This window comes from Siphateles boraxobius, unplaced genomic scaffold (genome assembly GCF_051911475.1).
Source record: "Siphateles boraxobius isolate OS27281-9 unplaced genomic scaffold, OSU_SipBor_1 32, whole genome shotgun sequence".
In the NCBI taxonomy this organism is placed as follows: domain Eukaryota; kingdom Metazoa; phylum Chordata; class Actinopteri; order Cypriniformes; family Leuciscidae; genus Siphateles; species Siphateles boraxobius.
The window spans coordinates 5,411,068-5,427,500 of NW_027508942.1; the positions used below are offsets into that span (position 1 = coordinate 5,411,068).

The 16,433-nt window shown below is 38.1% G+C and overlaps 1 protein-coding gene across 1 annotated transcript in view; it reads left to right on the forward strand.

Moving 5' to 3' along the window:
• Nucleotides 1-16,433, forward strand: part of hcn4 (hyperpolarization activated cyclic nucleotide-gated potassium channel 4) — a 123,380-nt gene that overhangs the window by 59,295 nt on the left and 47,652 nt on the right. The window contains exons 3-4 of the mRNA XM_077194643.1: nt 1,301-1,462; nt 7,357-7,575. Coding sequence (XP_077050758.1) covers nt 1,301-1,462; nt 7,357-7,575 — 381 coding nt within the window. The remainder of the gene's footprint in view (nt 1-1,300; nt 1,463-7,356; nt 7,576-16,433) is intronic.

Below are 16,433 nucleotides of genomic sequence, written 5' to 3' on the forward strand. Positions count from 1 at the left end.
AGTGTTTCTGCCACTCAGTGTTTTTGCCACTCAGTGCTTCTGCCACTCTGTGTTTCTGCCACTCAGTGTTTTTGCCGCTCAGTGTTTCTGCCACTCAGTGTTTCTGCCACTCAGTGTTTTTGCCGCTCAGTGTTTTGGCCACTCAGTGTTTTTGCCGCTCAGTGTTTTTGCCGCTCCGTGTTTCTGCCATTCAGTGTTATTGCCACTCAGTGTTTCTGCTGCTCAGTGTTTTTGCCACTCAGTGTTTTTGCCACTCAATGTTTCTGCCGCTCAGTGTTTTGGCCACTCAGTGTTTTTGCCACTCAGTGTTTGTGCCGCTCAGTGTTTCTTTCACTCAGTGTTTCTGCCACTCAGTGTGTGTAACCGCAGTCACTCCGGCCGACGGTGACATCACACGCATACACACTATAGTTACTAAAGATAAACGTACAAACTATAATCACCTCTCAGTAATTGGTGGTCAAGGACGAGAGAGAGAGAGACTGTTCATGACTGGCTCTAATTTCTTGTTGCTCAATAACAATGGCATCATATGAGCATGTTCCTCTCACATAAGCTTTTAAAAGCTGTTTTAGAGCAACTCGAGTGGTTTTTAATAAGCACCAGTGCAGTTAACAGCGCGTGCCGTGACTCCACTCACATTAAGTAGCTTTCAATTGTGGAGGCCATTAACACTTAACTGGACGTCCAGCTTCTCCAGAGGATTCTTACCATCAGGATCAGACAATCAGTCACTCTCTCTCTCTCTCTCTCTCTCTCTCTCTCTCTCTCTCTCTCTCTCTCTGTCACTCACTCGCTGTCTCTCTCTCCCTCTCTCTCTGAGCAGAACGGAAGGAGTCCAGACTTGTTCTGACCTGTTTTCAATTATTAGTGATTCAGAAAGAAACAATGCCACACACACACACACACACACACACACACACACACACACACACACACACACACAGACTCACACACACTCACACACACACACACACACACACACACTAACTCACACACACATACACACACACACACACACAGTCTCTCTCTCTCTCTCTCCTTATTTTTACATTTCAATTCATGAAGAATGCATGTCTAAGTTATTAAATGGTGTTTCTCAGTGTCATGCGTTTGGTAGTCGTGATACTCTGCCCTGTTCAAATGTCAGTGACATTCAGATGGAGCAGTGTGTGTGTGTGTGTGTGTGTGTGTGTGTGTGTGTGTGTGTGTGTGTGTGTGTGTGTGTGTGTGTGTGTGTGTGTGTGTGAGTGACAGCTCGTGTCCAACATGTCCTGTCCTCCTTCTCTGCCCTGTTCAGATTTTTCACATGACCTATGACCTGGCGAGTGCAATGGTGCGGATCGTGAACCTGATTGGGATGATGCTGTTGCTGTGTCACTGGGACGGGTGTCTGCAGTTCCTGGTGCCGATGCTGCAAGACTTCCCTGCCGACTGTTGGGTGTCCAAGAACAAGATGGTGGTGAGTGAGTGTTTGCACACACATCCTGTCTGTCACGTCCCTTTCAAAGCATGCAAATGTTAGGATTTCCTTTTATTCTTTCACAGATTGATTGGAGTTTGCCGGTATGACAGTATATGTCATGTGACAGTAACGATTTGTCATATTGTTGTATATCGTTTTTGAGTCTTTTTTTCTCAGCTGTTTCATAACACGAAGCTATTGTGTAATTATTATAATATAATATTAATATCAATATAAAAATTTGATTAATAACATTAAATTACAATGTTATGATCAATATTTACATAATTATAACAAATACTACTACTGCTAATACAAATACTAGTCATTTTTATTAATATTATCATAATTATTATTATTATTAATCTGATCTGTTCTATCATGATCCAAATATATAGAGAAAATAATAAAATTATATGAAGAACCTTTATTTATATATATATATATATAGAGAATTTCTTAGCTGAATATGTATATATATGTTACACCGTATATTTAATATTTATTTATAAATATTATATCATTAATACATTTTTGTTATTATAAATGTGTATATTTTTAGATAACAATAGCCCTCTGTCCTAGTTGAATTTAACCATTTCAAATAAGGACAACGATACAATTATATATTGCAATTTTTTTTCTCACGACATTTAGATCCTTGTACTGTACCTGTATTTTTATGTTTTGTTTTTTATTTATTTATCTGTGCATTCATATAATACCTTGTAGTTTATGTCTTTATGTCTTTTAAACCTGAAAAAGTTGCATTCATCATTAAAAGTATTTCATTTTCTTTATTTACCATCTCAAAATAGGCATTGCAACATGATTATTTAAATTTAAATATGAATAAACATTAATTATTATGTACTGTATCATAATATATATATATATAGGTTTCCATGATGTAAAATGACTCAGTATTTAGTTGACAGCACCTAGCAGTAGTAGTGAGTTACGGTGAGCTGTGTTATTACGTAATGCTGGTGAGTTAGTGAGGTCAAGTGTCACAGATTGTATTTTTTCTCCAGCCTTAATTCGATATCCGTCTGGTATTGACAGTTCTCCAGTGAGCTGGGCTTTAATTCCCTTCTGTTTTTAGTCGAGTCCCCAGCGTCCAGAGAGAGAGGACAGTCTTGTTCCTGACACCCATGAGATTTACTTTCTTAGCTGAATGCCAGAGACCCGAGCCACGACCCTGAATCAACCCGATGAGTGTGAGAATGGCAAAACTGCCAGAAAAGTCCTCTCAGGATCCCTCATGTATCGCTGGAGTTTATCGACGAGGCCTGTGGTGTTAATTGGGATAATTTGTGTTTTTGTGATTGCCTCGGTATTTACAGAAACATAGAGTCAGAGATCAGATTCAAACATGCGTGTTATCAGTCAGCAAACACAAGAGATTATATTAGAAAGCATGCTTAGATTTGCAACATTTAGTTTTTTAAGCCAGTTTGCATTTTTATAAATGTCATTCAGAAAGTGCCAGATAATGCTTTGGGCTCTATGTAGAATTGAGAAACCCTTGTTATTTGTTATTAGCGACACCGGTGGCCGTGAAGTTAGCTACAGCTCAAGAGATTGAACGCGATATACTCACGGCGAAGTTCTTTTCGTGACAGTGATATACTGTTAACGCTACACTTAATCATGGTCACTCCTGTTTGTTTTCTCCAAAAAAAAACTTTCATTTAAAAAAATTACACTGGATACAAAAGATATTCCTACTCACTTCTGTTTTTTTTTTATTATTAAACAAAATTATGCATTGAGAGAGAATTATGTAATGTTTATAATCTTTACAGAAAAGTTCTAAAGTTAAATTTACTGTTAACTGTTTAAAGGGTCTGTATATAGAATAGAGAAACCTTGTTGTTAGCGACACCGGTGGCCGTTCAGTGAACTGCAGCATTAGAGACTGAACGTGATTCTTTACTTAGAAGTAAAAGGAAGTTATGAATATGAATATGAGCTGCTCTTTCCTCTCAATAACACAATAGACAGAACAATAATGAGAAAACAGCAGTTCCGAAACTTCCGATCATAGAGATGTGTGAGATTCACCGTCGACAGATGAGCTCATTAAAACTACACTGTTATGATAGCTTGATTATAAAGTATATTTGAGACTATAGACTATATAGATACGGCTATGTGAGACTATGTTTCTTTTCAAGACACATTAACATTACAGTACAGAATGTCTCTTATCCTGAACATTGTATAAGCATTTGTATCATGTGTCTGTGAACAGAAGCACGTAAACGTCACTTCCTTTTGATTTTCCCGGCAAAAACGTCCCGAGTCCTTCACATAAACATCAGTCTACAGGCTTTCATAGACAACCTAGGAAGTTTCTTATGTTTCTTTACTAGCTGTTCAAACATTGGCAATACAAAAAGCAATACATAAAATGTACATATATTCCCTATAATGCAACACCTAAAATTAACTAACAATAACCAATACATTTGTTTCAGTAATTATGTATGTGTTACAGTCAGTTAATAAAAATACAACTGTGCATTCTTAGTTTGTCAGCTCAGGTACACTAAATAATATTAACTGATACAACTTGTGATTTGAATAATGTTAATGTTGACAAAGATTAACAAATGATTTAGAAGTGTTTCTGTCGGGACCACTATCGTCAAATACAATTGACAATTAGCATACAGTTTGGATTGGCGGTATGGTTCTGTTCTGGGCAATCTGTCCCTGCGTATCTATGTAGCCTAGCGTGGATAAGAGCAGCAAACCCCCCCCCCCCCCCCCCTCCCTTAGGGTAAACAGAACAGAACCAACACGAATGTATGCAGATATCATTAATTCAAGATTTTAAAGTACAACATAATTAGAGAATTTAGTCTGATTCAATGGGAATCAGGTGGAGCTGGGGAGGGAGGAGGGTAATCCGCTCCTGAGAAACGCTATAGCTGTTGATAATACTGAAGGATCTTATATATGCATAGAGTGATACCTATAATCCTATAGACCTTATGTAGCCCCGCCCCTTTTCAGCGCTGTGCTCGTTGTCTTTTGTCTTCCGGTCTGTATTTTCACAGCGATCTTGCGTATTTATAAATGAACGGCTCATTTTAAAATCTTCCCGGTCTACTGACATTTGTTAAGACAATCCTCATGATAACTTTCGTTAACTTTACATCAAGTAAATCCACTTCAAAAGCTAATTACTCCAGGACAGCAATGCCATAGAAATATACAGAGCGACCGCAAAAACGGAAGTTCAAAGACAATATTCTAAAGATGGCTGCGCCCTTGTTTCTTTGGCACATACGATCTATAGGTAGATGTGGATCAGCTGATGCGAGCTTGACTAACGTGACCTGCCAGAACTGACCTTTACGCTTGATTTTTATTGTTAGTTAATAACAAATGTTTTACCGTAAAGTGTAACCGTTTTAAGAGTACAATAGTGGCCAAAAACTGTGTGCCTAGGAAAATTTACATCTTCACCCTTTATTTAAATAATATAAAAAATGTGTAATCACATACCTGTCCTTGAGTCAATTGATAATAACGCAATGAAACATGCCAAATTGTGCTACATAAATTTTGACCAGGCTGTCATACAAAGAAATTATGAACACGTGTAAAAATTTGAGAGAAGCCAACAAAATATTAATAACTCATTTTGTTTTAGTCAATGTGAGCTTTTTCCTAAGAGATTTTTGTTTTTCTATGCATTTCTTTTGCATTGTAAAATAAAACCTGTAGCTGTAGTTTGCCTTTTTTTGCCAAAAAACAAATATCGTCAGATAAACACATTAACCAAGTTTAACCAAGTTAGTGTTTTGTTTTTGTTTGTTGTCCTTCATATTTATCAAATATTTTCCTCATATTTTGATCATTTAATCCAACTTGTAGGGTCATAAAAAAAAAATATCCCCTCCGGGCGTCACTTTTGCCCTTTACATTGAGGTACAAGTGCTGATTTTTCTAAGTATTTTAAATACACATGTATTAAAGTAAAATAGTGCCACACTGTATCTTTTCAAATTCACTTTTGACGCCCGCAGCTCCTTTACGTTGTTAGATCCAGCTATTCCAGTGACGGGGCTGTCATTATGAAACGGTATGATCTTTTTCCTCTTTTTGGAGCGCTGTAATAAGCTGGCGCTCTCTCAGGATTGAGCCTCTATAGAAATGAGTCTGAAAGCAATCTGGACATGTCACATCAGACGGAGCCAATATTGATTCCTCACGGACTCGCACACACATCCACAGGACAAGGGCAATTTATTCACTATTTTAGAGGCACGCAGAAATTCACATCTTTCTAAATAGCTGACCCACTTTTCTGCAGCTCTCTCGCATTTCTCTTTTCCGGCCTCGTTCGTACATAATTTCATTTTATATCACTGTGTTTTCTGTTTTCTCCCACCCCAAAACTCTCAGGAGTCAATCTGGATTCATATTCATGAAGTCACTGGAAGTGTTTCAACTTTCTGTTTCAATGCATAATTGTGCAGCTGAAAAGATTATACCTTAATATTTTTCAGCCTTTGGGTTATATTGGATGTATATCTTTATTTATGCACACAAAAGACCAGATTTAATAACACTGCAGCGCAAACCCTCTTTTGCGTTAAAAACTACTGTCAGGATTTACTAAAGACACGTATATTCTATCTTTAGATAGAATGTCAGACAGATAGAATGATTTAACATATCGCTAACATGTTTTAGCATGTTGTTTACATAATTTAACACATTGATAGTGTGTTTTGCTAACATGGTTTAACACATTGCTATCATGAATTAGCATGTTATAATATGTTGTTTACATGAATTAGCACATTGCTAGCATGTTCTAACACAATGTTAACATTAATCAGCATGTTGCTAGCATTAATTAAAACAATGCTATAAGAATTAGCATGTTTTGCACATTGCTAGCATGAATTAACACATTGCTAGCATGTATTAGCAGATCTCTAGCATGTTTTGCACATTGCTAGCATGACTTACATTTACATTTATTCATTTAGCTGACGCTTTTATCCAAAGCGACTTACAATTGCTATATATGTCAGAGGTCGCACGCCTCTGGAGCAACTAGGGGTTAAGTGTCTTGCTCAGGGACACATAGGTGTGTCACAGTGGATTCGAACACGGGTCTCTCACACCAAAGGCATGTGTCTTATCCACTGCGCCATCACCACCCCATTATTTGGACTTAACATGTTTAACACATTGAAAGCATGTATTAGCACATTTCTAGCATGTTTTAGCATTTTGTTAACATGTTTTAACATTGGGTTAGTATGATTTAACATGTTGCAAACATGTTTCGAACATGAATTAGCACATTGCTAGCATGTTTGAACACAATTATAACATTAATTAGCATGTTGCTACCATTAATTAGCACAATGCTGGCATGAATTAGCATGTTTCTTCATATTACTAGCATGAATTAGCATGTTTTAACACATTACTAGCATGTATTACCAATTTGCTAGCATGTCTTAGCACTTTACTAACATTAATTAGCATGCATTTTGCTAGCATGTTTCAGCATGTTGCTAAGATGTTTTAACACATTGTTAGCATGATTTAACACGTTTTGACATTTGGTTAGCATGATTTAGCATGACATTGCTAGCATATTTCTAACATGAATTAACACATTGCTAGCTTGTCCTAAGTTAGTTGCTAGGCTTAGCTAGCGATTGATAGAGACAGACAGACAGACAGACAGATAGATAGATGTATAGATCGATAGATACATACATACATACATAGATCAAAGTCAATATGAGTATATCATTAACTTTATCACTACATAAACATGGTATAGATCTATAAGGTGGATATAAAGTGTTTGTGATGGTCTCTCACTCTCTCTCTCTCTCTCCTCTCAGAACGACACGTGGGGTCAGCAGTATTCCTACGCTCTCTTCAAGGCCATGAGCCACATGCTGTGTATCGGATACGGCATGTACCCGCCCGTCGGCATGACAGACGTGTGGCTGACCATCCTCAGCATGATCGTGGGCGCCACGTGCTACGCCATGTTTGTTGGCCATGCCACGGCGCTGATCCAGTCGCTGGACTCCTCGCGCAGGCAATATCAGGAGAAGGTGAGTGACGACCTGCTGGTTAACATAATGAAAAAATCACAAGGGGAAGCTTCCTGTGAAGGTGGTGCATTATGGGATTGGCATCTGTCGTCGTGGTGAGCGGACGGCGGGGACTCTCGCGCGTGAGAATGATGTGTGAATTATGAGTGAAGTGTGCAATTTCTACATCTGTTGCGGTGGCAAAACAATGGCAAAAATAAGCTGATTTTAATCATTTTAATAGTATTTGTCTATGTAACTTTCCAAAGCACAATGCAAGGGTGGTTTCCAGGTCGTTGATAGGTGGTTGCTATGTAGTGTCGCCAAAATACCTTTTTGAAGATAACACTCTAGTTTTGTCTTCAAAAATGTTGTAGGTGTTGTAGGTGGTTTCTGGGGAGTTGCTAAGTGGTTGCTAGGGTGTTCTGGGGGGTTTCTAGGGCGTTGCTAGGTGGTTGCCAGGGTGATGTGGGTGGTTGGTATGTAGTGACACCAAAGTAAATTGATGAAGATAACTAAAATGTTGTAGGGGTTTTCCAGGGAGATGCTAGGTGGTTGCTAGGGTGATTTTGTTGGTTTCCAGTGAACTGCTAGATGGTTGCAAAGTAGTGACAGCCACAGTTTGTTTTTGAAGATAATGCTAGGGTGTTGTAGTCAGTATCCAGAAAGTTGCTAGTTGTTTGCTAGGGCATTTTGGGTGGTTTCCCGGGCCTTTAAAGTTTTTTGCTAATATGAAGTAGATCAAAAAGTAAAAATACCTTAAAAATACTTAGATTTTAAATATGCTAATAGTGTTTGCTCATGCAAATGTCACAACCATGATACTAGGGTGTTCTGGGAGGTTTCCAGGCAGTTGCTTAGGTGGTTGCTATGTAGTGACACCAAAGTTAATCCTTAAAGCAACACCAAGGAACTTTTCCTCTGCAATCGCCCTACAGGTTGGATGCGGAATTGTCCATTACCGCTATCGTAAATAATTTAGCCTACCGCAGCCTACTGTCGCACGCGCACGCTCGCTGTTTATCCAGCACCGGCTTTGGAATCAACAATGGCCACAGACAAGGTAGAGTATGATGCATGATTTTATAAAAGACATCACAAACGAAGAAAAACTTTGTATGCCGTAAAGCAGTCGAATTTTGTAGTTCTTTTTGTGCTCCGGTTACTACCCGAAACCCGAAGTTACATAGTGCCAGTAAAAGCGATACAGACCACGTCAGGCTATGCTAGACGCGTCATTTAACCTATTGTAAGTCGATGTACCATCACAAGGGTCTTGTAAATATATTATGAAGGTTGAAAAACTACATAGTGTTACTTTAAAGATAACACTAGGGCGTTGTAGGTGGTTTCCGGGGAGTAGCTAGGTTTTTGCTAAGGTGTTCTGGGTGGTTTCCAGGGCCTTGCCAGGTGGTTACTATGCAGTGGAACAGAAAGTGAATCGTAAAAGAACAACAACTAGATATTAAAAATTTTAATGGTGTTTACTCATGCAAATGTCACAACCATGATATGAGGGTGTTGTGGATAGTTTCATGGGAGTTGCTACAGTGTTTCAGGTGGTTTCCAGGGGGTTGCTAGGTGGTTACTATGCAGTGTAAAAAGAAAGTGAATTATAGTGAAAAATTTCACAACCATGATACGAGGGTTTTGTGGATAGTTTCCAAGGGGTTGCTAGGTGGTTGCTATGTAGTGACACCAAAGTTAATCTTTGAAGATAATGCTAGGGTGTTGTAGGCGGTAACTAGGTTGTTGCTAGGGTGTTCTGGGTGGGTTCCAGGGCATTGCTAGGTGGTTACTATGCAGTGTAAAAAGAAAGTGAATAATAGTGAGAAATGTCACAACCATGATACGAGGGTGTTGTGGATAGTTTCCAGGGGGTTAATAAGTGGTTGCTATGTAGTGACACCAAAGTTAATTATGAAAATAATGTGTTTGCCCATGAAAAAGTCACAACAGTGTTATGGGTTGATTCTAAGTTGTTGTTAGGTGGTTTTCAGGTGATCTACATTAGACACTGTAGCTCTTATTATCAGAACAGAATATATAGTGAAATCTACAGAATCGACCAGCAAAACCAGTTGAAACTGTGAGGGTAAAACAGGATATTCATGAAGCTTGGAAGCAAGAAAATCTGTGAAGGAAGTAAGTCAATTATGTGGAATATGAGTGTGTGGAGAAAAACAGTCGAGCTGGACGACAGTGTGACACTTCTAAACTCATCTTAGCACGCTAACGTGATTACCACAGTTCCTGCCGGCTACTTTAATTCACAATAATGGACTCATAACGGCCCATAAACAACCAACTCGAGAGCACAGATATTAATATTCGCTTGCAGAGAGCTTTAGCTCTGATGATTGAAATTAAATTCAGAAGGGCTTTTTGAAACGAACCCAACTTCAGGATGTGCGTCATCCTGCAGCTTTGGGCTCCAGACATCACAATCTAGTTGTTTTAGTAGTTGCATGTCTGTAGTGTCCCGTACAGTGTGTTACGGGTAACTCATTACAAGTAACTTGAGTTACATAATCAGATTACTTTTTCAAGTAACTAGTAAAGTAACGCATTATTTTTAAAATTTACAACAACAAAAAAATATCTGAGTTACTTTTTCCAATAAAACACTTTCCTGTGCACAAAAAAACAGATTCAGGATTCCTCAAAATGGATAAAATCAATGAAATGCAAAATCAGAATACTATGCAAATCTCCAATAATTAAATGTGTCAAATGAAACAAATATTTTATGCATTTAATATCAAATACATTTTTTAAAAATAATTTAGTTTTTGTTTTTATTGGTGAAGTGTCAAACTAAAAACAAACTAAAGTGGCAATTAAAATTATTTAATTTTTGGTGTGAAAGGGTCTTTACATTTTCCCAAAACGATAACTTTTTTGTCTCTTTGCGTGTCGGTCAAAAATGACCGAATTTTCTTTTTTTCATTTCAATGAAATTAATGTACTATATTTAAGTTCGATAATGTTTTTTATTTAATATTTTGTATTTTTAGGGGATTTTATGGTACTAAATTATATTTTCGCCGTATTTATAATCCATTTATTCACTTTTTGAGCGTAGACCTGAAAATTAAATTTCCAACTTAAACTGGCATTAATCTTGAATGCTTTAGAGCACAGACTGAAGTTTGATCTCTTTTCAAAGACGACACTTGGCAGATTATTGCTGAAGTGAATTTTCTTTTTTTAAAAGTGAAGGAAAAAAAAGTTAGAAAATTTTCGTTTATTGTTACGAAAATGTGCAAAAATACTATTTTCAATTTTTATTTGAAATATATATTTTCAAAAAAATGTTTTACTTTAAAACTTTGAAAAAATCAAAGCCATAAATCTAATCAAGTTGTGTTCAAAATTTGAGCCTGATATCTCAAAAAATGAGCTTACAGTAAGATTTTATTGGGCTGCAGTACCAAAAGTTTTCACTAGATGTAATTCGTCTCCCATTCATTTCCAATGCGCTTATTTTGACCGCGAAGAGTACAAGTGTGACTATTTTTCAGGACCATTTAACCTTTTCGAATCATGTCCATGATTTTTTTTTTGTGTGTGTTCACACAGCAAGTGCCAAAACCTTTACCAACTTTTCGTACCATTCCGATGCCGAAGAGCACCAGAGGGGGAGTAATGCAATATTGTAATGCATTAGTTTTTAAAGTAACTTTCCCCAACTGTATCAGTTGTTGACCTCGGCTCACTCGTGGTACAGTGTGCCAGGCGGGTCCCTTCCCTGATGCCCACCTCACCATGGGCACATCAACACATGGTGCTCCATCTGTTGAGAGACCGAGGGACAGAAAAAGTGAAAAGCACAGAGATGGAGAAGAAATAAAAATAGGAGAAAGAGAAGGAAGATGCAGGGGTCTTAGAGTCTGAGTTGTCCTTGTAAAGGTTTTTTGGTGGTTGTTAGGGCGTTACTAGGTGGTTTGAGTGTAGATGCTATGTAGGGCCAAAATAAAAGTTCAGAAAATTATGGACAGATACACACACAAACTCAAAGCTGTTCACCCCAACCCACCAAAATTAAAGTTCAGACTATTATCGACAGAAACACACACAAAAATCCCGGTTACGTAATCCGTCCAAAATTAAAGTTCAGAAAATTATCGACAGATACACACACAAACTCAAAGGTTCAACTTAAAGAAATTGTGACAGAAATATATTACTATTGTACAGTATAAACTACTTCTCAAAGTAATAACAATACTAATACCGTTTATTAAAATATTATTTTTAGTTTTTAATTTAGAATGTAAACCTCTGTTGTGCAGCAGGAATTTTTATGCATTTTTATGCAAGTTTTATGCATTTTATCCATTTGATTACCACCGTTTTTTATAATAAAATTATTTTAAATCATAAAACAGAATCCAGCACAGAATTTCTGACTATAATTTCTAAATTTTATTAACATTTGAATAAATTAAATCATAAAGCACAGAATCCAAAATTAAAAACGAACAGCACAGAATTCCCGACTTAGGACACTAATATTGTTTAACATTTTTATATCTTGTTAAATTGTTGAGGTTTTATTAATTCAATTGATTAGACATCCTTTTTGATTATTAATATTTACACCATTAAAGTGGAATCTGATCACTGAGCCCTAAATGTGTGCAATAGTAATAGTAAAAGACGGACGAAAAGCACAAACACACATGAAGAGTGAGCTGGGATGCCCTTCGAGAGAGAGAGAGATGGCAAATCATGAGTGTGAGAATTACATCAACCTCTTGACTTTTTCAGGAAATTGTTTTTGTCTCATAAGGGTAAAGACACGGAGAGTCGAGTGAGTGAGATTATGTGACGGCCGTTCTGACCTCAGCGAGTGTGAATGAAACTCTGTGTCCTTTAAACTTCTGAAGGGAAATTTCAATTTGGCTCTGTCAGGATTATGTGAGAATGCAGATGAGAAAAACTTTAACGCTGAGGATGTGACAGGTGATTTTGAGTCCATAACATGCTGCGTTTATTTTAAGTTCATGCATCTCAGAAACAGAACAATTTGCTCCTCATTAAAGGTGCATTGTGTAATATTTCTGAGGATCTATTGACAGAAATGCAACATAAGATCCATAACTTTGTTTTCAGTGGTGTATAAAGACCTTGCATAATGAACCGTTATGTTTTTATTACCTTAGAATGAGACATTTATATCTCCAGGGACACAAGTCGGCAGCACAACTTTCGAGCAAAATGAGAAAGAAGACTTTTTTTTCAAAATTTGTGAATTAACATTTTTTGCAGAATCTGTTAATTGAAATCAAGAAGAAGCCTCTCCATGTTTGAGATAGCAGTATTGGTGTATTTAAAAGCTTACATTTTGAGGTTGAAATCGGCTTGTTTTCGGAGATTCTAGCATGCAGTAGGGGCGTGGCGTGTCATTGTCTGTGTGTATTTCCATACTGAATAACCCGGCGCTTTTGCCCCCGCCCTCCAAGTGAACCACATGGCTACTTATTATGCTGTGCTCTGGCCGGCTCTATCTGATATCAAAATTCAATGAAGATGGATACCGCAAAGATTGTCGCAGACGAGCTGAACCGTCTTGCAGTTACACCGAAAATGTTTTCGCCGCACTTCACGGGCTCGGGAAACTGAACCGGAGGTATGGGTGCGGCGCGCGCGCCCTCAGTGCTTGAATACGGCGGCTCGGCTCGCTGACAGCGGTGGCTGGCTGTTTCATATGTGACGTCCCGATTGCTTTGAATGGGGAACGCTTTGTGAAAAGGGAACAGAGTTAAAAAAATCTCCATAGAACATGAACTGGCACAGAGAATCGAAATAGAGGATGCAGTTAAGACCTTTGCTGCGATGAAGGCCCGCCGTGCGCGTTTTTGAAATGTAAGTTAAGCTTCATTTGCTCTTTAGTCGTTATTTAAGATGCTGAACCTGCTGATGATATAATGTGCTTGCGGACATTTCATTTGTGTGTGTATACGCACATAAGAAAGTGGTGTAAAGAGATTTGCAACAGTAATTTGAGGAGGTGAAATGTGATTATTTGGAAAATTCCTGTCATGACTGCAAAAGAAAAATGCCAGCAGGCATTTGCCTCCTGCATAAACTTTAATATTGTTGACATTTTGGGCACACGAGCGTTGCGCACTATTTGCGTTATATGTAGGCCTATGGCTTATTGGTCTTTGTGTGTTGTTGCTGGTTTTGCGTTATATGTATATGGCATTTTGATCTTTGTGTGTTGTTGCTGGTTTTGGGTTACATGTAGGCTATATGGCATTATTGGTCTTTGTGTGTTGTTGCTGGTTTTGCGTTATATGTATATGGCATATTGGTCTTTATGTGTTGTTGCTGGTTTCGCGTTATATGCAGGCTATATGGCATTATTGGTCTTTGTGTGTTGTTGCTGGTACGTTGCAAATAGAGGGGCAGCACAATTGTTTTTCGCCTAGTGCGGCAGAAGTGCACTCATTCGAAGTGCAAAAAAAGCTGTAACGCACAGGGAGGAGCTTTACAGGGGGTATGGCTTATCTAAATGAGATGTAAATGAGCCCTATTGTCACCCCCAGCAGCAGAGAGAGGTGAGAACTGCACAATCTTTAGAGGTCGTTTTCTCATCTTTGAGCTTTTTTAAGTGCCTACCTTCAAATGGCCACAACTTCTCCAAATATTATCAGATTTCCACGTTACACATCGTTGGAAAGCTTGGAGATTACACTTTCAGAATCTATGAATAACTCAAAATGCCCCAGAACCGACCCGTGTCCCTAGTTTCCGTGACCGGTCACATATTGTGTGGTCATGTTTCTAGCGTAGCCGACAGCGAACACACAGCGCTACAGCGAACACACAGCGCTTCGCAGCGCTACAGCAAACACACAGCGCTACAGCGAACACACAGCACTACAGAGCGCGTTTCCTCACTACCTCGAAAAAGAAGTTTTCAGTGGTGTATAAAAACCTTACTTAATGAACCGTTATATTGGGATTACCTTAGAATGAGCAGTTTCTGTGGGTCCCCGATCATTAAAATGCGCCGATATGTTTCTACGGTGACCCTAAACGGACAAACGTGTTTCGTTACTATGTTGCTCTTCGAGCAAGGAAGCAAGCTTAGTTCAGCGAATAAAACACTGACACGATGATGAACAAGTAACAATAATATTCGCAATAACATAGTTTTACTGAATAATTAAGTAAACGTAATTTCTTAATTTATCCTTGTAAAGAAACCTCATTGCTGAACTGCTACTCTCTGCTGTCTCAGACGATGACATCACTTCCTGTCGGCCACCGTAACTTTTGTTGGTTGCAATTCGTAACCTCACAACTAGATGCCGCTAAAAATCACACACTGCACCTTTAAGTTTAAGACGTTAAACCGATCTGGGGTGCGTTTCCCAAAAGAATCGTTGGCCGACTATGATCGCAATTTCCATTGAACTCAATTGGTAACGACGGAACTTGCGACCATAGTTGGCTTTGGGAAACGCACCCCTGATTAGTGATTTCAGATCAGTGTGTTTACACCCTGACTGTCAGGGTTATGCAGGCTGAAGGTTCCAATCCAAAGTGTTTTATTTAACAAGTACTCAGAGATACAGCAGGTCAAACAACAACGTTACACAGACGAGAACGGACAAAGACTGACTGAACAGAGGGAACTAAATACAAGTACAAATGAACACTAACGAGGTGAAGACAGGTGACACAGATGATGAAGACGATGAGCAGGTGGGTGATTGAGGGAGTGAGTTCAGGTGTGGAGACACGGAGGATTCTGGGGAGTGTAGTGAAGACGAAGACAGACTGGTGCAGACGAGGACTGTGACACTGACTGGAATAAGAAAGCAGACGAGATGTATTTTCAACATCTCCAGGCGCTGAATGAATAACGGCATTATGTTTTTCTGCTGACTGTAATCTAAACACTGACACAAATACCTGTTCTGTGCCGCAGGGAATACAGATCATTTCTTTAAAATCTCTCTCCTTCAATCCTGTTCTTATATTATATATTCATGCGGTGGGAACGGAGCATTTGGCTTACGACTGGTTCAGTTTGTCTGATACTTCACTGTGAATCTTTAATGCCTAAAGCTTATGTATTCACTGTTGGAGCGGCACGGCTTATTCAAACCGTTTGTGGAGATGTGAGATTTCTTGATTTGAAGATGACGTAAAATCACAGAAGTCCTGCTGTCTAATGGCCTATCCAATATGTTTTGTATTATTTTGCATTATGCTTCATGTGAGGACATTATGAGAAAACATTTGCTGTGGCGGTATTAAGGTTTAGGGTGGGAAGCACTATTAAAGATTCATTGGAAATTGATTATTTGTCATTAATGATTTGATCAGTATCTGTGACAGGCTGATTAATCAATTTCAGTGCAAATGTACATACATTTGGGGTCAAAAGTTTTTAACAATTAAGATTTCTGGTATTTTTGAAAGAAGTCTCTTCTGCTCACCAAGGCTGCATTTATTTGATCAAACAAAAACAGCTGTTTTCTATGTGGAAAATATATTAAAATATAATATATTCCTGTGAACAGAGCTGAATTTTCAGCATCATTACTCCAGTCTTCAGTGTAACATAAATAAATTAAATTTTTAGTAGAGCTGTCAAATGGATTAATTGCATTTATTGCATCTAACATACAACTTGTGAAGTTACTTTTAAAAAATTAGTAATCTGGTTACTCGATTAATCGTCAAAATAATCGTCCGATTACTCGATTATCAAAATATTTCAAGATATATATTTTTTAGAAATAGATATTATTTATCTTGGAATATTTTGGTAATCGAGTAACCAGACGATTATTTTGACGATTAATCGAGTAATCAGATGATTATTTTGACGATTAATCAAGTAATCGTATCGT